Source organism: Prunus avium, chromosome 8, assembly GCF_965620075.1.
Source record: "Prunus avium chromosome 8, drPruAviu1.hap1.1, whole genome shotgun sequence".
NCBI classification, from domain to species: Eukaryota; Viridiplantae; Streptophyta; class Magnoliopsida; order Rosales; family Rosaceae; genus Prunus; species Prunus avium.
In genome coordinates, this window is record NC_142291.1 from 26,645,837 (window position 1) to 26,669,177 (window position 23,341).

The window sequence follows — 23,341 nt, forward strand, 5'->3', positions numbered from 1 at the left end:
AAAAGTAAAGTAAAAAGAAATTAATGTAGAGTAAGGGTAGAATAGGAAAGAGAAAGAACAAAATTGATTAAAAAGTATTAAAAAGCAAAAGGGAGTGTAAGTGGAAAAAAGGGGAGTGGGGAAATCATATCCCTATTTCAATCCTTATAGTTCTTGTTAGGGCTGGCTTCGATGTAGTTCAACTCGATTTTTGGCCAAAACTGACGCCAAATCGGATAGCCATCCTCTGGACTATCGTCAAATCGTCCCGTATGGACTAACGGTGCAACACAACACCCAATTGAGTGACCTCTGCAACTAATAATTGAATTGAGTGACAAAACTGTAAATACGGGTATAGTTGAGGGACCATTGCTGCGAATAACCCTTGGGTATAATAGTGAATCTCCCATTAATTGTTTACACAAGAATTAGGATTATATTATATATTGTTTATAAAAGAAAAAGAGGTATGTTATTTTGAATGAAATGAAATAGAAGTAAACAAAAAGTGATTGATTTGTAAATAGAGGTTTGTAGAATTGCAAGCTCCTCGAAATATTATTTCCCCCCTGGTAGGAGTTTACTTTCACCAAGAAAAGATATATTAGAAATGTGGTCAAACAATAAATGTAACAAGAAAAAAAATTAATGGTTGGCAAGATCCCAACAGAACCGCATGTGTACTTGCATTGATTGATGCTTGAGGAACACCATCAACTGAAATTGAAGTGTAGCTACTGGCTACCAAAAGAGACGTTTCCATAAATGGTAATGAAATTAAGAACCTGAAAGCACAGAGACCAAATCAAATGTCACAGGTAAAGACTCCAAAGTACTACTGCCCACGTTATAAAAGGACCACTACAAGACTTAAATTCTCCTCCCTTTGTCTTTGGCTTTGCCTGTATTTGAGGAAACCGAAAACGATGGCGTTTGGGGAGTAGAATGGAGGAATGAGAAGGAGTGGGAGACAGAATGCGAACGCTTTGCGACGTGTGCGAGGGCGCTGCTGCCATCGTTTTCTGCGCAGCTGACGAGGCCGCTCTTTGCCGTTCCTGCGATGAAAAGGTTGTTCATTTCTTCTTTTCTTTCTTCATCTGCAATTTTATTTATGCAAGCATTGACTTTCTATTTGACACTCATGATTTTGGGGAATTTTGAATTTGGGTTTTGGGATTGGGTTGCTTTTTATGCTTCCAGTGATCTTAGCATAAAAATTTGCAAGTTTTTGGAATTTGGGTTTTGCAAAGTATTTTTGTCTTGATTGCTTTACCATGTTTGAAAAGTAAAAAGCTATAGCAACTGCTTTGTTGCCTTGCTTCTATGATGTTGATTTCATCATTGTAAGCTGAATCACTTGTTGTTGTTGTTGTTGTTGTAGTTGGTTTATACTTAATCCATTGACTTCGTCCTCTTACTTGATGTAGTTGTCGCCTGCTGAAATTTTCCTTTTTGGCTATGCTTAATTATGGTATATTGTTGCCTGAACCCAAAGATGGGGAAACTTAATTAGTTCACATAAATGATGAATTTTGAGTTGTTGGTAAGAGAAGTGATTGTGGGATTCTATTTGAATGTAGTGTGTTAGTTTCAAATATCATGAACCGTATACGTATCGAATAAAAGCTCTTAGCAGGCATATGGCACCATCTGCTCTTTATATCTTATATAATTCACAAATTATAGTAGAAGCATTATTTGTTCTTTTGTGTTGGAATCGCAGGTCCATATGTGTAATAAACTTGCCAGTAGACATGTACGGGTTGGGCTAGCTAGCCCCAGTGACGTTCCTTGCTGTGATATTTGCGAAAATGCTCCTGGTATGCAAGACTTTTATGTTTCCGGTTTTTGTGAGAATATCAATGTTGAACTTATGTAGAAAGATTTTGAAGATTTCTCCTCCCTGTGGGCACATGTATGTAGCCTTCTTTTACTGTGAAGTAGATGGTAGTTCCCTTTGCCTGCAATGCGATATGATTGTACATGTTGGTGGTAAAAGAACCCATAGGAGGTATCTCCTTTTCAGGCAGAGAGTTGAGGTTTGTTCCTCTCTACTGGGGAGTTCTGGTTAAGGTTTATATCTGGCTTATAGGCCTCCTGAGATTATTTCCTTTCTCTTGGGCATTTCTCTGTAGTTTCCAGGGGATAAGCCTGGCCGTTCAGAGGAACTAGGGCTTCAACCACTTGACCAAAAGGAAGTAAGAAAAGACCATATTCAGCCACCTAGTTTAAGTATAAGAGAGAATCAACAGAATTGCAGTGCCTCTCCAGTTGCAGTCCTAGACAACAATATTGTTGGTGACTACAAGATGGACAATAGATTGATTGATCTTAATACCAGGCCCCAAAGAATGAACGGGCAAGCTTCAACTAGCCCGGTATATATTTTTCCCATGTTGACCTCAGTATCTGGTTCTTTAATATTGTACTTTTTGTCTTTTTATGACATTCATTATTGGATTTCTGTTTGACTGTTGTGAACTGTGTTCTGATCCTTCAGTTATTTGAAATTTATAAGCATTTTGGGTTATCAAAACAACAATTTTCTTGCCATTATATTTTAGGAACAGGGTTTGGATGTTCAAAATGGTGTGAATGATGAATCTGCAAGTGTTGTTCCTGTTGGGTCCTTCAAAAGATAGCCTGAAAAGTGACCAAGGTGCCTTTTACGTATGTCCTTATTCTCGTCCATCTGATTTGTATTTCCTCAATTTTCTAGCATGAAGTTGTCATTGTTGCTTATTGCTCAGGAAGGTATTCTAGCATTGAGTTTGATTTTCTAAAATTCAGACCTAAAAACAAAGAGTTGTTCGGATCAATTGTGTATCGACAAGCGCACATAAAATACATGGCAATTTTCAATAGTTTTTGCTTTCAAAATGCTAAAAAATGTCTGGAACCTTTTTCTCAAATTGGGTCACTGCCAAGGGTAAATTTCTTACGAAGGGAAAAAAAAAAGTTTACAAGTAAAATCTTTCATCCACCAGCCCCAGCACCCACCACACAAAGCCCAGCCCCAGCACCCACTACCCGCTACATGTGACTGGATGCTATTTAGAAACAAGGCCATTTTAGAGACTTTCAACCGAAAAAAAAAAAACAAGGCCAGTTTAGAGACTCATTACTATTAATGTCTATATTTCCATTTGATATCAGACCTCCTTGACATGAAGATACTGTCAATTTTAATAACATGAGAGAGTATTTGTATGAATTTTAAAGAACTTTATACAACCTTTTGCAATTATTATCATTATAATACTTTTTACACTTCCCCAATTATTTATTATATGATAATGCATGGGCAAAATTGGATCCTTACTAACATTTGATTACTAAATAGAAAGCACATTTCCTTTAACCTTTACTTTTTTTTTAACCATAATTTTACTTTGAATGCACAAAAAGAAAGCATATATATAAATGGAGGATATTTTAAACAAGAAGGGGTTATCTTACATAATGAACTTCAGTTAATAAATTAAATTAATGTAATGCAGTGGTTAAGGTAGTCTTTTGCTCTAGGTACCCATCCATTTATGCCAACACCCACCATATTAGCTCTTGACCTACTTTAATTGCTAGCAGAAAACAATAGTACTTAGGCTTAAATAGCCATTTTTGGGCAATTTAAACGGTTGTTTTTCTCCGAGAACTTGGATGATATGTCGGAAACAAGAAGGATGGTTGTTTTTCTTAACAGTTGCTATTTACTGAAGAGAGTAAAAGGCTACATCCTCTTTGTTTCAGGAAAAACTTAGAGGCTTTCCCCCCTTTTATGAAAAATTGGATATGGTTAATGTCAATGTGCCTTTTAATGTTGGAAAACAACCAGGTTTCGGCATTGCTGTTTGGTTATTTGTGGGATTCTAGCTCTGGTATTGGTAACAAGTTTTTGCTTTTAATTGGTATGTGGATACGTGGAACTTCTGAGGTTGTGAGAACCACTCTGCATGGCTTATAAAAACTTGAATAGAGACCTTTTGAAGGAGAATGAAACATATTGGTCTTAAAAGTAGAGTTAGTCCTCCTAAATAACCAAACGGTAGTCTGGTGGCAGATCTTAAGAGATTTTTGCTTGGTATTTTTTCTTAATTCCAACTATGTTGAGCGACTCATGGTGTGTCTTTAAAACCAAACTGAATGTGAGCTGTCATCTTCTCCCTCCAATTTGTAAACTACCCTTTCTATCTTTAAAGTTTTGGTAGAAATAAACAGGTGGAAATTGTATTGGCTTCCTGTTATACTATTGCCAGGACCAAACAAAGTATATGTCACGGATTAGAGTTTTGGGGAAGTAGGGAAATTAATGTCTTATGATGTGATTATCCGGAATATGTAACTCTACTTGTTTTGATATCGGTTGCGTGTAGACATAAACAACTTCTTTTAAGAATGAAGTCAAGATTGAAGGAAGTTGAGGTTCCACCCCAAAACCAATTGGCATTGGGGGGAGTAGCTCAACTCCTTATAAACCCGGGCTAGGTCCCATAACTTTTCAATGTGGGACACTCTCAACAAAGATGTCGCTGTATTTTTATGCTGCCAGCCTATTTGTATTTTTGATGGTTTTATGTATTCATTAATCTAACGTGATTTTCTTTTTCTTTGTCAAAGTTGTCTGAAAAATTTACGAACCCTTCTCTGCTTCTACTTTGTGGCTGCAGATGTTCTGGACAATTACTGTTTCATGATGCTTGTCAACTCGAGTACTTGTAACCTTCTTCGTACATTTATTCTGTTTTCCTTGGTTCAGGATCAGTCTGTCACATTCCTTGTGCAAAGTAGATTAGATGAAGAAAGTATCCACTTTTGTGTCAAAAACATTGTTTCTAGCTTGAAAGAGAGAAATGAAAGTTGTTACTATAGTTTTCTCAAAGTGTCTGTAATTGAATTTGAATATCGTTATTGACATTGGTCTTATTTGCACTTATATGACATTTTGAACAAATCTTAGAAAAGAAAATGTGAATTTGGGCAAAAGCTTGTACCTAAATAGTAGCATTAGAATCATAGTAGGCTACTGAACTATGCCTAATTCTGTAGTTTAATGCTCCCCCAAAAACTCATGTGAATTGTATTTTGATGGGATTGGAGTCTCTCAGCCCCTAGTTATTGGATCATGTCTTTGAATTCAATCCCAAAGAAAATGTAAAATGCAAACACTTCTACTGTGAGCATCGAAGTACTCTATCTTTTAGTGTTTTAATCACGACAGGTCTAATTAATCAGGATTAGTTGCTTAACAGAGTGTTTATACAGGCACAAAAGGCAGTCCAAGGAGGTCTTTAGTTGAAGGCTTAACTGAATGAGAATCGCATCGTTGGGATGTACTTAACGATGTGGTCTGATGATTCGAACCGTATTAGTTTAGTGAATTTAAGTGGGAGAGTAATCGCTAAAGAAAAGAAAAGCTAGCAATTATATGGCCATGAACAAAACAGCTATGTACTACATAGGATCAAGCGGGTGCTGAAAGTTGCTTATTTTTCGGGGTTGAGGTTAATTTATGAACTGAAAATGCAAATTTCAGGCACTAAAGAATCTGATTTATAAGTTATAACCACCGGCTAACTAACTCATCATCAAGAAGCTTATTAAGTTGCTAAAAAGTACATGGAATGTTCATCAACAAAAATAGTCTTCATGGCTATAAATCATTACACACATTTAAGAGAACCTGGTCTCATTCCTCCATCAACATCAACAACATCAGCTGCCATTTGTTCTTCATCATCTATAGCTTTGGTACAAATGACTTAGTACACGTAGCCCTTGACGAACAACTCTTTCTTTGCCTCCTCTGACTCTCCCTCTCCAGTGTACTTGCCAAGCTGTGCAAGTGAGTTGGCTTTGGCACGAATGAGCAGAGCATCCTGAGCTGCCTTCACGTTCTCTGGCCTGCCTCCCCATGTCTTCAGGCAGGTGTTTTGGAGAGCTCTGGCATAGGAGAATGACACATGCCATGGGTTTGATGATTGGTTCATTGCGTTCAAGTTCAGGGTTGCCTCAACCTCAGATTGTCCACCGGACAAAAACTGCTCAACAAGACAATTCCATCAAGATCAGTACATGATATCTTGTCATCATAGAAATAATAAATCAGTGTTAAATTTTTAGAAAATCTTTATGATACTTGCCATGATCCCGGGGACGGCTGGGGGGATTCTCCTGTGGAGGAGCTTGAGGGTGTAGTCTGCAACCTGTTGAGGGGTGGCTCTTTCCTTGGCCTCAGCACCAGGAGTAACCATGCTTGGCTTGAGGAGGATACCCTCAAACAAGACATTGTTCTCAGCAAGGTAGAAGAAAACCTCGGCCCAAACCTTCAGGGCGACTTCGAAAGTCCTGTCAATGGTGTGTTCACCATCAAGCAAAATCTCTGGCTCTACAATTGGGACCAAACCATTGTCCTAAACAATCAAGAAGCAAAACCCTTATCAGAAACACATCCTAACTAGACAGAAAACACCAACCCGGTTGGCTAATTAGCAATTTGATACTCGTCAATAAATTTTGAAAGCAAAACTACTATTGACTGATAACCAGTTAAAAAATACAACTACTGTCTGCATAGATATCAGCTCTCTTACTTGGGCAATGGAAGCGTAGCGGGCAAGACCCCATGCTGCTTCCTTCACTGCAAGAGCTGATGGCCCGTTGGGAATGCTCACAACAGTACGCCTAGTTCATCAAAGTTGGAAAATATGTTAAAATTCTGTTTTCATCAGTTTACCTTATTATGATATGAGCTAAATTTTATTGCCAGATTAACATGGGGATTTTAGATTTGATCCATACCATTTGGCGAAACGAGCTCCCTGTTGGTAGTAGGCAGCTGTGCGAGAGGCAAGACCATCAAGACCTTGGCACCATGACTCATCGTTGGAACCAGTTAGGGGCACCAGACCCTGTTGTTATCATGATAAAAACAGGCAGCTACAGTAAGATTTATGCCCTATGTTTTCATCAAAGTATGCTTGAAGCTGCTTAGGTATGTATGTATTTTTATTTCAGTGGCTTACCTTGTCGACTTTGATCCCGGGGACGATGCCTTGCTCAACGAGCACATCAACGATCTTCTTACCATCGATGGTGGATTGGTAGAGAGTCTCCTCAAAAAGAATGGCGCCAGAGACGTACTGGCCAAGGCTAGGGACTGACACAAGGAGTGTACGGTAGGCTTGGCGGTTAGCCTCGGTGTTCTCTAACCCAATTGAGGCAAGACGCTTGCCACAGGTTGCATTTGATTCATCCATGGCCAAGATACCACGGCCTGGGGATGCAACAGTTTTCTACACCCAAACCAAAACCAATCATCATCAGTATTCAAACCTCAACAGGCTATGCAAGTTTAAGGATACTATTTTCTCTACTAACATTACAACATGTTATCAATAGTTCAAACTGACAGTTTAGTTTTGGCAAACTAACATTTCCATAAGATTTTTAGATTTTGTTGGGGCTAAGACTATACTTAGATAAGAGCAGAGCAAGACAAAAAGGCATGCATATACTTTCTGGAGAGCATAATTTATAATAATGTACAAATCATATGGTAAATAAAATGTTGTGAAACTTACAGCGGTCTTAACAAGCTCATCAGCATAGGAACCGGCACGAATGGTGAGACCAGACGGGGCAGTGGGGAGGCATCTGACCACAGAAGAGGCTGAGGGCTGACGGAGAGTCTGGCCTTTCACCCACTCAGATTTGTCGAGGACTGGAGAAGACTTGAGGAGAGAAGCAGAAGCCATTGTAGCTGCGAGAGTAGCAGCCTAGTGAAGAACAGTTTAATATAATCTTATCTCCTCTGGCAAAGCTCTCTTGTGCTCTTTGCCACACATGGGCTCACTCTCTGTATTTATAATTGTCTTCTGTATAACAAAGATGTCTAATTTGAGGCTGTTGTGCGAGGACCAATATTGCTTCGCCATGTGGATGATAACTTGCTGACTTGGCTGGCTGCATACGTGGTTCAGACATGAGGGTTTTTGCCCACCTCGTAAAAATAGGCTGAAATATTGTCTTGGAAAACTTACGATATTTATTTTTCTTCTGTTTAGTAAACAGACAAATGCATGACGCTCACATTGTGAAGAGTCCAAAATGGAAAGTAAATATGCGGTTGTTATCATCTCTCTTGCTTGTTTTTTCCATACTTACTGACTAATGGCTATGGTTTAATAGTAAAGTTGTGATGTTGGCCAGCATCCACTTGGACGACCGATAGCATTACACGTCAGCTACTCCACATGATGGGGGTCATGATTTTCCTTGCCAATCTAAAGGCCCTAACCAACTAGCAGATGCATGGTTGGTGCACAATGGCAGTGGCAATGAGTGGTTTTGCTGATTTGCACAAACAGCATCATCTAGCTCTTGCCTCCCCATGACATATTTTGGTAAGATGTTGAAGTCAAGTCAACACATAAATCAATCATCTTCTAACATAGGAACTAGACTGATGGCAGAAAATAATTATTTGGGCATCATGTAACCCATAAATTATGAAACACTGAAGACAAAACCAGAGTTTCAAAACTGCAATCCTGAAAACTTCCCCGGTCTAAAACCATCATCCATGTTTCAGTGAAAATTTGAGACAACAAGAAGCCAATACTCAACAGCAGCACAATGATAATGGCAAATTAAACTTTTGGTATATACATATATAAAATATGAATATGTTATCTGGAAATTTGACCCAAAGACAGGTCTGCAATTCCAGCAATTAGAGCATCAACCGAATCTACTTTCAAATTTTTCCACACATCAGAATCATCGACAGTTGGTGGGAGCGGTTGAAGTGAACTTTCTTCAAGGGCCTTTTCCAACTGCTTAACAAGATCATCTTCCTCCGCTGGAACATCCAAATCCCAAACCCTGAAAATATCCTCAGTTGAAGGCTCCATCTCAGATACTGTAGAGACAACATTGGCTCCTAACTCAAGCTTTCCAGTCACTCCAAGGTCATCATCACGGTAACCCGGCAAGAATGGATTTCCCGTAAAAGTTGATGACTGCAAATTACTAGCATCCTCATCGGTGGGCATATCATCATCTCCACTCTCTGCGTCTTCATTAATAGGAAGCAGACTCCTTTGGGTTCTTCTTTGGAAGCGTTCTGTATCTGCCCCCTCACCAGAAGGAAGTGCAGAAGAGCTGAGTGATTCAGGCTGAGAATTAAGGATTTCTAGCAGGGCACCTTTCAGAGAAGACCAGTCATCATCCAAATTATCAGATTCACTAATCAGACAGGAATCAACCCAAGCACTATCTTCTGGAGAAAGTACCTCTCCTTTCTGAACATAATCTACTATAAGCGAAGGAATAGTGCTTTCCATCACCTCACCTCCAACATCCATAGCTACAAATTTGTGGGAAACAGTAAGTAGAAATAAGTACAAGTAACACCTAATTGTTGCAAATGCAAAACAATTTATGCTGACATGTGAATGCGAATATATTCCGTCAGTACACAGGTTCATATACATGTTCAGATGCAAATTTTTATGTTCCTGTTCCATTCTGACATGAAAGTTCAGAGCCCCAAAAAAAAAAACCCAAACAGAAAAAGATAAAAGCTCCTCGCAAAAAATGCCGAATGACAACAAAAGCCTAGTTTCCAATCATTTTGGACCAAAGTCAGTATGTTGGTTCAACATCATCTGAAACAACCTTTCATGCTATACCCAAAACACCTAGCATGGTTTCATTCATGATATTCAAATATTCATGTAATAAACAAAAGAAAATACAATATAATCAGACATAAAAGTTCATAATGATGGAAGAAACAAAGCCAACAGATGATATAAACAACTAATTAACAATGCATAAAATAGAATCGTAGTGCACTCAGGGTGAATTAATGAAATCTGTTATGTTAGAGCTGAAGACATATATGTTTCTTCTGCGAGGAATTATTTTGAGTATAAGTGCAACTTCCTAGAAGGCAAACAAACCAAGCAAGAAGCGGAGTAATGGACAAGTAATGGACTTTTCTACATACAAGCTAATTTTCCAGAGAATTCAACCTTGCAATAAAAACATCTCACACTAACAATTTGTTTGTGTTTTGCAATAAAGTCCAACTTTATCAGTGAAACACATTGATAATCCAAAAGATAAATGTAATCAACTCATTAATCAAACCTCGATAATTACCTTCAAGAACAAAACCTTCATTTTGCCTCATAAGTATAATGCTCTATGTTGAAACAAAGGGAGACAAAGGTTTTCAAGCATTTCGATAAAACTACTCATTCTTGTCAAAACGCCAAAACAAAAATGATCCAAGCAAACCATTCACACATAATCATACACAAAAACACATTTATGAATCTATTACTATAGAGTCCCCATCCAGTCGGGTATCCCTCAAATAATATTTGAGGGACACCTTGTGGGGCCCACTCCGTCTAGTATTCCAATGATCCGAACCGTCTAAAGTCTTCAATTAATAGATCAGCTTTAAAAAAATAGACAAATTATAAACCATTAAAACATCTAATTGTGACGAAGCTAATAGACGAACATGGTGCTTTCAACAAACACTAAAATGACTATCATTTGATCAACTGGTTGAATGATTTTTGATTTAGGTGATCATGTAAACAAAGATTTAAAAAATATATGGTTTGCATCGTTGAAATACAATGCAGACCGGGCCTAAAAGAGTGTCCCTCGAATAAGGTCTGAAGGATACTCAATTGAAACTCCCTCTATCACTATATACCCTTTTCTGCTTTGTATATATTTAGCTTCTGTGTTCTGGTCTGCACTAAGTTAACACAGATTTCAAATTACAATTTTGGGTTTTCATTGCCAGATGTATATGTAAACTGGAAGTAAAAAATCATATAAACAAACACAAACAAAAACAGAACTCACTCATGTTAAGATCATACAAACTGTCAAGAAACAAACTTTAACGCAAGTCTAAGCCCTAAGGGAGAGAATTCCAGGAATTCGAAATTAATTAACAAAGAAGACGAAGAAAATTGTAGGAGCGTACCTTGTGCCATTGAAAACCCTAACTTGAGAAGCTGTGAAGAACAGGAGGAAGACAAAGATGAAACCTTTGGAAGGCAGACACTGAAGAAACGAATAAGTCTTGGCGTTTAATGCTTATCAAGGTTTTTTATTTCATATGAAAAGCGGATAAGGTAAATACAAAATTATGCGATTGTATTTTCGGACAACCCAAAAAAAAAGCAGTTATTGTATTTAAACTTTAAAAAATACTGAAAGGAACCAAAGAAAAACAAAGTTGAGTTAACTTGACAAGTGTCAAAACCCCGTTTGTTTTAAGGAGAAGCTCATCTTCAATTTTGAGGAGTCAAGAACATATTCATATGCTTAACACCTGGGCTTCATTTGTGCCGCCTTTCAATTCTGTAAAAATTTGGAGTCTGTGCGTTATTTTTCACAACTTTTATCTTATAATAACCCTTTCCTCCTTATACAGTGTCTCTTTGTTGTCCCTATAGTTCCCTCTTTGTTGTCCTCACAACATATTTTGTATTTGAACGACAAATGCACCCACCTTAAAAAAGTTTAAATGGCATATGTGCAAATTTCCCAAAGAGTAAAGAACTAGTTCTGCCCTTGTGTTGGGGCAAATTTTGACTCTTCCCAATGTAACTAAAATAACACAAAGGAAGATCCCAAGTTCGATTCTTCCCTCCTCCATATCGCTTGTATGCCAAAAAAAGAAGAAGAAAAGAAACAAACGTAGCATGAAAGTCATCCAAATCCAAAACTACTTTTCTTGCTGGGTCAGGCCCAAATTGCAAGCCCGCGTTACTTACAAACCCTCTCCTCCATTGAATAACCAACACGCACCAAAAAAACCAAAAAAAACCGAAACCCTTCTCTTTCTTTCCCTGCTGAGGTTTTAGTTCCGTATTCACTAGCTTCCTTTCGCTCACTTTCTCGCTAACCAAACAGAGATGGGGAAGAACAAAAGCAAAGATGGTGGCAAAACGAGAAGCGAAAGCGAGCAATGTGCCTCCACTGTCTTCGCCTCTAACTTGCCCTACTCTTTCATCAACTCTCAGGTACTTTCTCTTTCTCACACCCCATTTTGCTCCTGTCTTTCGTTTCTTTACTGAAATAGAATAGTTGAATAGTTGCATTACAATCTGTTTATATGATTGCTGTTCTTTTTGCTATTTTTGTAGTTAGTGACTCTTAGGTAGAGGCTTCGTTTGTTGGAACTTAGTAAAGATGGGGATTTTGGCGAATTTGTTTATGCATCTTTCTATGGTTGCAAGAACCCCAGCTAAACATAAGAATAGAAATGCAGAACCCCGACATAACTTGTTGGTTTTTGTAGGGATGAGACATGATAGCAGGTCAAGGTCTAATGGTTTTATAGGGCTGTGGGCAAAATATAAAACAAATTTGGCATCAGTTTGTAAGATGGAGGTGTTGTTGTCAACATTGGGTAGAAACTGTAGAGCTTTCATTTGAAAGCTTGAAAGCAAAATACTGAATTTTTTGTTGTTGTTTAGAGAAATGAGAGAAGCAGAGTATCTGAAGATCCTAATCTTGTATTTTTTATTGTTTAGAGAAATGAGGGTTTAAATAAGCAAGACAGAGGTACGTGAAGCTAAACATATGTCAGAATAGTTCCCAAGATCGCACTCTCCCGTTGATTTTTAGAAAATTAAAGTAATTGGTCAAAATTTGAAAGCCTTTAATTTTTTAAAAATTGTATTTGAAAGCTTTTAATTTAAATGTGAACTAGTTTGACAATGTTCTTTACCTTCATTTGACCATAGACGATAAGCTGTTTTGGGAGCATTCAAAACACAAGTGAAATCCACTATAAAAGCTGGCTACCACATACCAATGCTGGCCACCCTTGCCATGTAGTTAGGTGTCTTAAGTGTTTGAAAGGAACATTTTGAATATTTCACCCTATTTTTCTTCGGCCAGATCAGTGAGTGCATGAGTCTGGTTAAGAATATAAAGACATATTCCTGAGTTCAGTTCTATTGATTTTTAATGCTTCATATATTTTGTCAGTATATATTATACAGTATATGAGGTCTTATAACGTTGAATTATTACCGTTTTCAGGGAACTCAAGCAAATTTCTTCGTGGCTATCAAACAGGCTACGATAGACCTTGAATCCAAACCGGACCTCAAAAGAACCTCACACATTTTTCTAAGAAGTGACTGCAGTCAAGCCTGATTTCCACCTTAGCTTGTTGAAATTTTTGAGATCAAAGTTTATCTTGAATTTGGCTGTGATTGTTGACTATAATGGTTGATGGATTGAAGCATTGCTTTCATTACATGTGTCATGCAGCAGGAGTGTTTGCAAGCAATTGTCAGCCAAAGGGCTCGAAAAAAACAATGGTTTGTGTTCCTCAAGAAGTACTCCACTGTGAGTTCTCCGGTTCGAGGAACTAACAAGGTGGAAGGTCTGTAGGTGGAAGGTCTGTAGGTGGAGGCAAGACAGAGTGATCTGAGTCTTTCCCATTTTCCACTACGAATGCAGTCTTCAAATCCCAGTTGGTATGGAGCTCCAAATGACAGTGCATGAACCAGACACGTAAACAAGATCAAATACCATTAAAAATATTAGTGAAATATCTATAAAAAAAAGAAAAAAAGAAGAGAGATTATTCTGGCTTAATTAGTAACTTTGAAGTTTAATGTAGCATGCTATTTGGTGAGTTTGACGTGTTTACTTGGATTATCCAATTGTGTTTCTTTCGGAAGATCCACCAAGTTATACTTTGCCAGGTCCTTTTTGGGGTCGAAGTTCCCAACTCCAGTCCCAACAACAAAGAAATTGTAACCATGAAGGTCGAAAGGATGGGACTCCAACTCAACTGTTGAATTGAAGGCAAGTTTGCAAAGCCGGGTGCCTACTTTAGTGCCAAGGTTGGCAGTGATTGGTGCACCAGTGTAATTGAAAGGTGTTAGAGGGCGGTCTGGGAAATCCGTGGTAAATACTCCCTTGGTGTTGAAATAATGAGCTTGAAGCAGCCAAATTTGGGGCATCACAAATGTGATATTGTTTAAAGAAGCAGTGAGCTGTGTTCCATTGAGGCAAGTCGTGCATTGGTTGATTCCCAACCTGATCGTGTAAAAGAGACGCCGATCAACTTTAAGAGGTACACTGGCCGGGAACTGTGCTGTGTTTAAACTTCTTAGCTTGGCATTGAAGCTCAATGCAAAAACTGTGTTATTGATTGCCGGAAGTTGGAGAAGAACTGGCTGCACAGTATTTGGGATGCCTTTGTACTGCGGTATTCCAGTGGCAGTTTTGTTGTGAATGGAAACCGGTGCGTCCATGAATGGCCTAGCTGCCATGAAATATCTGCCGGGCGCTTGTTTGGCTTGAACGAGAACATTCGTGGTCTGACCTGGCGCTATTAGTATTGCTTGAGATGTGAATGGTTTGGTGTAGACTGCATCAATTTCCACCACTATCAAGTTGTGACCAGCAATGGCAAAGAATAGCTCATCATTGAGTGCAGCATTGATGATTCATAGAAGGTACGTCTTTCCCTGTTCAACCTCCAATGCATAGGTATCTGAGATAGCAAAAACAAGAAAGGATGAGAATGCGCAGTCTCATTTTTCATGTCCAAATGGCATTGCCATAAAACAAAAGTGGTCTCAGAACATCTAGTGTCATAGATGGGAAAAGTTCTTGCATACAATGAGTTTATACAGCATTGCTCTCACAATAACTAGTTGCACGTCCACCATGTGCATTGTATAAACTTAGTGTAGGCAACAACTTTTCTACAGAATGCTGTGCGTTTTTCAGAACAGGGAAAGAGAGGCCCTAGCTTCCCATCATTGATGGTGTGTGCATGTTTGGTGGCAATCCCAGTTTGTTTCCTTGTTTAACCTCTTCGACGTCGTTATTCCACCATTCTCCTACACCATTCACAAGAAACAATACAATCATTTTCTGCATAAACTCTATAAAAAAAATTGTATATAGTTACAAATCTTATAGTTGCACTAACTCACCTAAGACAATATTAGCCTCCTTGTATGGCTGAGGAAATGGAAAACCAGTCCCTTGTTTAGGCAAGATGACAATTGCTCCATACACAGTGGCTCTTAGCCGGAAAATATGTGCATGCCACCATAGAGTTCCTCTTTGCCCTGTTATAGTAAATAGTGTAGGGTGTAACAGGCCCTGTCTTAATAGGACATTGAAGAGTTCCTAATAAAGTAAGGTCAAGCTTTTTTCTATGTAGAGCATTGCAAAATGCACTACCTTGTTGTTGGGCCTGGCCCAAAAGCTAATGCCTTAAATTTCAGCCACAGTGATAATGGGTCGAAGTCAATTGAAAAGAAATGGTGATGGACTCTCATTTGATTTCTGTGGTTGCTATTGACCTAATTGAAAAAAAAAACAAAAACAAAAAGGGGTGATGTTGAATTAATTGAATCCTGCAGAAAACTTTGAGCAAGACAAAAATAAATTAATCTTCTTTGCTTGGAGGTTTTTCATAAGAGAATGTTCTTGACCCAAACTATCCTCCACCATGAACCCTATCCAACCAGGAGCCGCATATATTTATAATTTTGCAGAATGGGACAAAATTCAGGCACATTGTCAATTTGTCACCTTATTTTGTTAAAAATAAATAAATAAACACAAACAAGAAAAATGACTATTTATGAGAATGGCATGAATACGAACCTACCGTACAGAGCCGGACGCTATGGGACCAATTAATATTATTGGTGGCAATTGACATCGCAAACAAACTATCTTTTGGTTGCACTTTAAATGTTGGTAGGTCACAAATAATGCAATCAATGGCTCAAGAAAGTGTTGGTCTCCTACTACTAGTGCTAGAGACTTCAATAATATTAAGTTTAGCTCTTAGTAGGTGCAAATATTTTTCCGTTGACTTAAATGTGTTTCTGTTGAGTTGAGAGTTTTGATGGATGTTATGTGTCTAACGTGATTAGGTAGCGTAATAAGAAGATTAGAGACCTCCGATTGAGGCGTTATTTGAGGGGCCATCTTGTAGGGTCCACTTCATATTGTATTTCAAAGATCTTAACCCGCTATCTTTTAGGTATTCCGTAAAAATCATATTAGCAAAAAATCACTTGAATTTGAAACCATTTAACTATTCAATTAAGTGGTTGTTGTTTTAGTGTTTTGTCGAAGTATTGTTTTTGCCCATTTTGTTGGTCACAATTAGATGTCTGAATGGATTTCAATTTGCATAATTGTCTGCAAGGATAATTTATAAATGAGAAGACTTGATAAAAAAGGATGTTTCTGATTGTTGAAATAAGAGTTGTAGTTGATCTCACAAAGTGTCCGTCAAATGAGATTATTTAAAGAATCCTTCAATAGAAAGAGACGGTATATAAACGCATAAATGCTATAAATTATCGAACTCATAGATGCAACAAATAAAATAAGGAAGAAACCTCTACCATGATGTAACCCTAATATTCGACAAAATAAGCAACAAAGTTAAATTATGAAAGATCGGTTAATGCAAATAATTTGTTTGTTGTTAATGAGCCTGAAAACCCTAATCATTCCCTCACAAAGGAACAAGACCCGTGTTGTTCACGAGAGCCATGGGAGTTTTCAGTTTTCATGTGTTCATCTACAAAGCACCGGCGTCCAGACAAACCTTTTTCATTAATTTATTGAATCAAGCAATACCAAGAAAAACAAAATAAAGTAAATGAATTAAATTCCAGGCAACATTATTTGGCTTCATGAGTATTCTTTTTGTGGACTCTAACTTCACGTGCTGCGCATACTTTTGATTTTCGATTTCCACATGGGGGATTACTTGGTTGTCAAATTAGTTTGGGACATGGGGGATTCATTGATCTGACATATATGAGAAATGGGAGAAATTATTTGTTCCAAAGTCATGGTCAGGGATTGAAACTTTCATTGCTTATCTCTCTTCTAATGTCACTTATAATACGAGCATATTTGCAGTGTTATTGATTAAATCTTCTAATGTCACTTATAATACGAGCATATTTGCAGTGTTATTGATTAAATCGTACGTATCAATTGTCATATCATGAATTCACCGGATATGATATGTAATGTAATTTATTTAATATTATTCTTCCATGTGTATTCATTGTCCATATGTTAGGATAGATACATCGTATAAGTGTCTGCAGGCATGCGCGATGGATAACAATTTTTTTTTTCTATTACAAGAAAAATTAAAGGACATATGATTCGAACTTTGTGCTTAGGTGTGGAAAAATAGTCTCAACAATTTGAGTTACAAGTCCCCCACATTTTTGGAAAATTTTGTTGGAATAGAGTGAAAAGATTGTATTTTATTCTTCTTCTTCTTCTTCTTCTTTTTTTTTTTTTCTGGAGAAATCAAAACCATATATATTGAATTTTACATAACAAACCTCTCTTTATTCTCTGTAAAATGTCACGCGAAATTTTTGTGACTCAAAACTTATGACAGTATAATTCAAATTCCAAAGACTAAGTAACAAGCCTCTTCTCTCTTTGCTCTTAAGATGAGAGACATTTTTGTTCTTTTCCTATTTTTCAAATCCTGATATGGGTTATTTACAAAAACAAAAAATGACATGTTCTTGACCAAGCATCAATGTGTGCTAATTAGGATTGGGATTAGCCACAAAGTATGCCAAAACACCAACAAATGGTGCATTGATGTAAGTGGTTGGCTCAGATTTCCTAAAATCGGCACGATCATCATTATAAACATCGTCTTCTCCAGGACCTCCCACAAGGGCACCCACAAGCACATTAGGGTTAGGGCTTGAGGAGTTGAAGTAGACTGAGCCTTCCTTGCAAGCAATGGGTTGGGGATGGTCCTTGATTGATGGCAATGAAGAGCCACGATGATGAATGCGTTGTGGGAAATGGTCACCATAACCAACCATGTATGACATCCCCATTGGATTATCTCCCAAAATGTAATCAACTTGTTTTTTGGCAATTTCGCGTAGGGTTGTGGGACTGACATTTATGTTGCCACAGTTCAGAGACTGCGAGGTTCGCGAAAGGTAATTTGCGTACACGAGTAGTAGGAATGAGATGGAAGTTACATGCTGTAAATTGCTGCCGCCCGGCTTGTAGATGAGGCCGCCGGGACTGTACTCAATGTGGGAGGACGATGAGTCCGGGATTAACGTGCACATGAAGCTATCAGCTGATGCTTTGTAGGATTCAAGAGTGTACATGTTGCCTTCTAGGACTTCCTGAAAAAAGAAGAAAAAAAACTCGGATTTACTTTTTGTTTTTGATACATTTATGTCTTGTTTATCTGCTTATATTTTCTGCGTTGATATTGTGCTTCCATCTTAAAATGTAATGTTTGTTTGACGATATATATAAAATCAGCACACATTATAGATATTATATGTGTTGGGAAACATATAAACTGACCTTGGAAATTAGAACATTTAGGCCAGCATGCTTGTTGTCCCACCCAAATTCGTTTATATTCTCCTCGGCACCAAGAGTTTTGCCATTGTTTTGTATGTAATCGAAAAAACCACTATCCTGAGTGACCCTACTCAACCATGCTGCTCCCCATAGCAACTCGTCCTGTCAAACATATCACCAAAATTAATATACAAATAAATACATGTGAGACATACGTTATATTTTAAATATAAATATAGTTTTTTTTAAAATATTTAAAATAATACAAAAAGTCATGTGATTTTGACCTTGGACTTACTTGGTAACCATCAAAATCACAATAAAATGGGCAGACACCACCTCTAACATTAGGATTGTCACTGTAAGCTCCTCTATAAGTGTCAGCTAGCTCAAACGCCTTCTTGGCATTTCGTAACAATGTGTCTGAGTAGCCGGGATCGGAGGATTTGAATGCCATTGATGAAGCTGCCAGAGCTGCGGCCGTCTCTCCGGCGACATCAGAAGCTGGATTGGGCGAATCCACGGCATAAACAGTCCTGGCTGTGTCCATATCTTCTGGCCTTTCCCAGCAATTATGGTCTATAATTGGGTCCCCAACCTATTATTCCATGAAAAACATAGTTACACCCTCCAAAAATTGGAAAACTTTCCTTGTCATTAGCACCAGAAACCCTATTTGCATTGGTTGATTATTTGGGACGCATTTTGGACTAAGCTGAGGACCATTTTTGTCATGGGCATAAAGCTTGATGAAGACAATTGATTGTCTCATGCAAACTCACGGGCTTTATGAAAAGTGGTATAGAGACATATCCCACCGCCCACTCACAGATGACAAGTATTTAAGAAAATATAATTGATTCCTCCTTCCTCCTTTATCTTTTGTTATTTTAGATACAGACACTTTTATATTAATTAAAGTTTTTTCGGGGGGTTAAGTATTGAAATCAAAGTTTGAAGTTGACAAAACTACAACAGTGAAAAATAAAATTACAACTATGTTACTCTTTTAGAGTGTGTGACGATTCATGCGATGAGACAGATAAAAATAAAAAAGTATATAAAACATGTTACATGGAAGTTTTACTCTTTGACCCTTTGACGGACAAAGGGATCAATGTGTCAGCTTGTTCTAATAAATAAACAGACAAAGGAGTAAGTGAAAATGTATGTCCTTCAACCTTAATAGTAACCAGCGTGTGAAGCAACAAAACAAAATAGAGACACGCACACTTGTGGATGGGAGGGAAGTTATCTTGATCCACATTTCATGAATTTTGAGAAACTCAAGGACTGAGTTCTATTATAGACTTTTTCACAGGCAGAGGCAAGTGCACGCAATTTAAAGGGATCAAAATAAACTGGGGCCACAGGACTAAAAGTGACAAACCAGTTGAGACACCCAGACCCTATGGACTACATAACTCCACACTCCTACACCCATCCAAATATAAAATAATTATATATACGCTTAAAATCTATGTGTTAAACTGTAATTTGCAATGTATATGAATTTCAACGCTTATATTTGGTCATATATCTAAAGTTTAACAAAGATATGTGTCAAACTGGAATATACAATGTTTAACAAAGATATGTGTCAAATTGTAATATACAATGTGCGTGAATTTCAACACATATATTTGTGCATATGGGTAAATAAGGAGTGTCAAAATCACTAGCATATATATATATATATATATATATATTAAAAGTTTAACAAAGACACATTAACTGGTCCACCCACTCTCCCTCCTACCCAAAAACCCACCACCACAACCACAACCATTAATTTTTACCTTACCTGCACAAAGATCCTGTTAGGCTGAGACACAGTCTTGAGCAAGTAATCCGTAGCCCAGCGGATTGCCACAAGCGCATTCCTCAGCTCATTGGGAGGCATGGAATCTCCAAACTCAATCACACTCCAAGCCAGCATTGTGGTGGTGAAGGCCATTGGAAACCCAAACTTCACATTGTCCCCAGCATCATAGTAGCCGCCAGTCAAGTCTGTGTCGTAAGTCCACCCATCACCTAGGCCCGAGTTGGCGCGCCATGACAGGCGCTGGTCCTGGGGCAAAAACCCTGACCTCTGCCCCTCAAAGAAGAGGATGGCCTTGGACAATGCCTCTTGGTAGTCATGGTGGCTTGATGATGCAAAATTGGGGAGGCTGATTAGGGCTAGGGCAAAGATGGAAGCAAGGAAATGAGGGAAGGAGAGGGTTGTTTTCATGGTGTTTTGAAATGGGTTGGTTTGTTTTTTGTGGTTTTAGCAAGTTTTTGATGATGAGTTTTGGTTTTGAAATTTTGGGTTGGTTTGGTTTTGGGTGGTGGTTTTATTTATATGGGGCAAATGAAGGTGTCACGGGGAAGAAAGGTGAGGAGATTGGAGGGAAGGAAGAGCGAGAGAGAGTCGTGCGAGCGCCGACAGGTGAGTGTGGAGGGAGTGTCAGTGAGACTCACATGCCTTGCACAAAAATGGAATAGTGTTATGTTATGTGAGTGCACAATACTTCTCACAGATGAATGTGATGCTTTTGTGGTGGGGACAATTTTCTAAATAGAAAAGTGAGTGCATTGGGTTTTTTTATATTCCCTTTTTCTTTTTATAAATCTTTTTGAGTTTGGGTTGGAATTGATATTGAGGAATGTGGATTCCTCTAATAAATTGATCAAAGAAACTACACTTGTGTGTGCTTAAGAAGAAATACATTTGAATTTACTTGACACTGGTGATTTACTAGTATGTGGGACTTTAAAGTTTATCGTAAACCATTATATCTAGCGAAGAAGAAGAAGAATGTGATGCGGATTTTTCTCATTGTTCTAAAGTATCTTTGAATTCTAGGTTACTGAATCTTGGTGAGTGCTTAGAGAAGCATTTGGATCGTGCATTTATATTTTATGTATTAGCATTATGCTTATGATCAAAATTATGCCCTTTGAGGCTTATGCATTTGGATTTTTCTCATTGCATTTGTTGTTGTGGATTTGGGCCTAGGATGTTTGAGGTCAGTTTTACATCCAATGTGAATGCAGCAACTAAATTGTAGATTGCAAGGCCCTTTTTCCAATCAAACCTAACAAGGCAGAAGCATATAATGGGATATAGTGATGAACTTGTTATGCAGTGTTGGAGTTTATAGTTCTAGTGGCTAAGAATATTTATTTCGACAGTCAATGTTAGAGTTCGAACCCTTCCCTTTCTAGTCGTAGGATAACCTTATATCGCATCCACAATTTACTTGAACTCTTAAAATTACATTTCTCTTTATAACATGGAGTACCTATACTATACAGAAAGATTCTTATCTCCTTGTGCAAGGCAGCCAAGAGAAGAGAGGGCTAAGGGCGGTGCTTACACTCAATATTTTGCCTTTTTAGGAAAACTATTGCTTTGTTTGTGGAATATAATTTGCTTGAAATGGGACTTAAGAATTAGGGGCAGTTTAAAAGAAAGTGCTTTGGGAATTGGGTTCTTCTATCACTTTTGGTACATCCTCCTGAAACTGTCAAACATAAGCTAGACCGCAAGGATTTTCCTTTGAGTTCCTTTGAGTTTCTTTTGAAAACATTCAATAAAATCTTCGCTTCTTTAGACCCTAAAAATAAAAGAAATAAAAACCCAAAAAAGAAGAAGAAGAAAAACAAATATATACTCGAATTAAGCAACTGCAACTGTGTATCACGTTTGTTGTGAGCATCCATTTTTCTTCTATTAAACACACACTTGAAGCAACTTCAAGTGCGTTCCATGAATCAAAATCTTATATCAAATTAAGAAAGGCATCATCATTGATGGCTTTCGTCTTAAGAGACTTCATGGAATGGAAGCATATGGGTATTGGGTGGAATTATGTTCAAATATTACTAGAGGAAATTTCCTTGACAAAAATAGAAGTAAATACGTACTATAAATAAATAAAAAGTTATCTCCTCTAAGTTTCATATGGGATTGATCAATGCTCTGGTAAGCAAAAAATAAATAATAAAAAAATAATAATAATAATTTTATGTCAGATATTTGGTGGGAGCAGCCTTGCCGCCATTTGATGACAGTGTATTGTAAGGAAAATGCTAGGGAGACCAACTTGGGATACCAACTTGTGTACCAACTCTCTAATAGAGTGTGGGACCCATTGTATTGGTGGGCTCCACCTCTATTAGAGAGTTGGTACACAAATTGGTATCCCAAGTTGATCTCCCTAGCATGACCCGTATTGTAAGCCCACTACATCTATTATGATATGAGAGTAAAGTGGTGCACAGATTATTCATTCATGATAAGTTAAAATATTTTATCTCTTGAATATAAACAAGCCAAAAATGCTGGCAAATACCTTGTCAGTAAGTAGAGTAAGAGCATCTCCAACAACCTCTTTAATAATTTTGGAAATTTAAAATAAGTGAGCCACATCAGAAAAACTCTCTCCAACAGCCTATTAGAAAATTCCTGAGAAAATTAATATTTATTAATATATGTATTATGAGGGAGCTCTTATTCGATGGATATTGTTGTAGGATTCACTTTGTACTTTATAAATATGAACCATATATTTCTTAGGTATTCACTCAATTATCATATTTAAAAACAATTACTTGAATTTGAAACTATTTAGCTATTTAATTAAATGGTTGTCATTTTAGTTTTTTTTATTGAAACACCGTACTTGTTTATTTTGTAGGTAACAATTAGATGTCTTAATGGTTTTTAAATTGTCTACTTTTTGTAATAATGATTTTTGGATGAAGAACTAAGAAATAGATTGTTTAGATATGCGAATCATTAAGGTAATGTAGGGGCTTTTTCGTTCCGACAGCTACTGCGGGCCTAAACTGCTGTAAAGAGCCAAATGTATGAAACTGCCCCCTAAGTCTGAGTTCAAGGATCAGACCCCAAGAGTGTTTCGAAAAGGTAGCTAAGCCTTAGGAAACACCT

The 23,341-nt window shown here is 37.6% G+C and overlaps 4 protein-coding genes and 1 pseudogene across 7 annotated transcripts; 1 reads left to right on the top strand and 4 right to left on the bottom strand.

The window, feature by feature from the left end:
- Window positions 1-643: 643 nt before the first annotated feature.
- LOC110750314 (B-box zinc finger protein 19-like) lies at window positions 644-4,790 on the top strand. Of its 4 annotated transcripts, none has more exons than XM_088244953.1 (6): window positions 644-1,050; window positions 1,706-1,802; window positions 1,906-2,021; window positions 2,118-2,360; window positions 2,553-2,641; window positions 4,650-4,789. In XM_088244953.1, exons 1-5 carry the CDS (start codon window positions 958-960, stop codon window positions 2,622-2,624), a joined length of 621 nt encoding a protein of 206 aa, XP_088101079.1. In that variant the 5' UTR covers window positions 644-957; the 3' UTR covers window positions 2,625-2,641; window positions 4,650-4,789. The 4 variants fall into 4 exon arrangements, with proteins under 4 accessions (XP_088101079.1, XP_021806307.1, XP_021806305.1 ...); XM_021950615.2 differs by having other exon boundaries at window positions 645-1,050; window positions 2,553-2,652; window positions 4,650-4,790; XM_021950613.2 differs by having other exon boundaries at window positions 649-1,050; window positions 2,547-2,652; window positions 4,650-4,790.
- Window positions 4,791-5,509: 719 nt separating this feature from the next.
- FBA1 (fructose-bisphosphate aldolase 1) lies at window positions 5,510-7,829 on the bottom strand. Its single transcript, XM_021950641.2, has 6 exons — window positions 7,563-7,829; window positions 7,005-7,274; window positions 6,781-6,890; window positions 6,573-6,663; window positions 6,123-6,392; window positions 5,510-6,020 (listed from the first exon to the last, which is right to left on the bottom strand). Exons 1-6 carry the CDS (start codon window positions 7,734-7,736, stop codon window positions 5,742-5,744), a joined length of 1,194 nt encoding a protein of 397 aa, XP_021806333.2. The 5' UTR covers window positions 7,737-7,829; the 3' UTR covers window positions 5,510-5,741.
- Window positions 7,830-8,623: 794 nt separating this feature from the next.
- LOC110750333 (uncharacterized) lies at window positions 8,624-11,324 on the bottom strand. Its single transcript, XM_021950642.2, has 2 exons — window positions 11,000-11,324; window positions 8,624-9,349 (listed from the first exon to the last, which is right to left on the bottom strand). The coding sequence occupies exons 1-2, from the start codon at window positions 11,007-11,009 to the stop codon at window positions 8,670-8,672; spliced, it is 690 nt and encodes a 229-aa protein (XP_021806334.1). The 5' UTR covers window positions 11,010-11,324; the 3' UTR covers window positions 8,624-8,669.
- Window positions 11,325-13,550: 2,226 nt separating this feature from the next.
- On the bottom strand, window positions 13,551-16,075 carry LOC110750342 (laccase-11 pseudogene; annotated as a pseudogene).
- A 1,260-nt stretch (window positions 16,076-17,335) lies between these two features.
- LOC110750334 (endoglucanase 24-like) lies at window positions 17,336-20,906 on the bottom strand. Its single transcript, XM_021950643.2, has 4 exons — window positions 20,207-20,906; window positions 18,701-19,000; window positions 18,403-18,564; window positions 17,336-18,215 (listed from the first exon to the last, which is right to left on the bottom strand). Exons 1-4 carry the CDS (start codon window positions 20,633-20,635, stop codon window positions 17,607-17,609), a joined length of 1,500 nt encoding a protein of 499 aa, XP_021806335.2. The 5' UTR covers window positions 20,636-20,906; the 3' UTR covers window positions 17,336-17,606.
- Between the last annotated feature and the right edge of the window lie 2,435 nt (window positions 20,907-23,341).

Coding starts and splice junctions, on each gene's coding strand:
- LOC110750314 (XM_021950613.2), top strand. CDS start 958: ATGCGAACGCTTTGCGACGTGTGCGAGGGCGCTGCTGCCATCGTTTTC. Junction 1,803..1,905: donor TATTTGCGAAAATGCTCCTG/GTATGCAAGACT, acceptor ACATGTATGTAG/CCTTCTTTTACTGTGAAGTA. Junction 2,022..2,117: donor TTTTCAGGCAGAGAGTTGAG/GTTTGTTCCTCT, acceptor ATTTCTCTGTAG/TTTCCAGGGGATAAGCCTGG.
- FBA1 (XM_021950641.2), bottom strand. CDS start 7,736: ATGGCTTCTGCTTCTCTCCTCAAGTCTTCTCCAGTCCTCGACAAATCT. Junction 7,275..7,562: donor ATGAGCTTGTTAAGACCGCT/GTAAGTTTCACA, acceptor GTTTGGGTGTAG/AAAACTGTTGCATCCCCAGG. Junction 6,393..6,572: donor GCTACGCTTCCATTGCCCAA/GTAAGAGAGCTG, acceptor TTGATTGTTTAG/GACAATGGTTTGGTCCCAAT.
- LOC110750334 (XM_021950643.2), bottom strand. CDS start 20,635: ATGAAAACAACCCTCTCCTTCCCTCATTTCCTTGCTTCCATCTTTGCC. Junction 19,001..20,206: donor CTAACAGGATCTTTGTGCAG/GTAAGGTAAAAA, acceptor ATGGAATAATAG/GTTGGGGACCCAATTATAGA. Junction 18,216..18,402: donor TAAATGTTCTAATTTCCAAG/GTCAGTTTATAT, acceptor TTCTTTTTTCAG/GAAGTCCTAGAAGGCAACAT.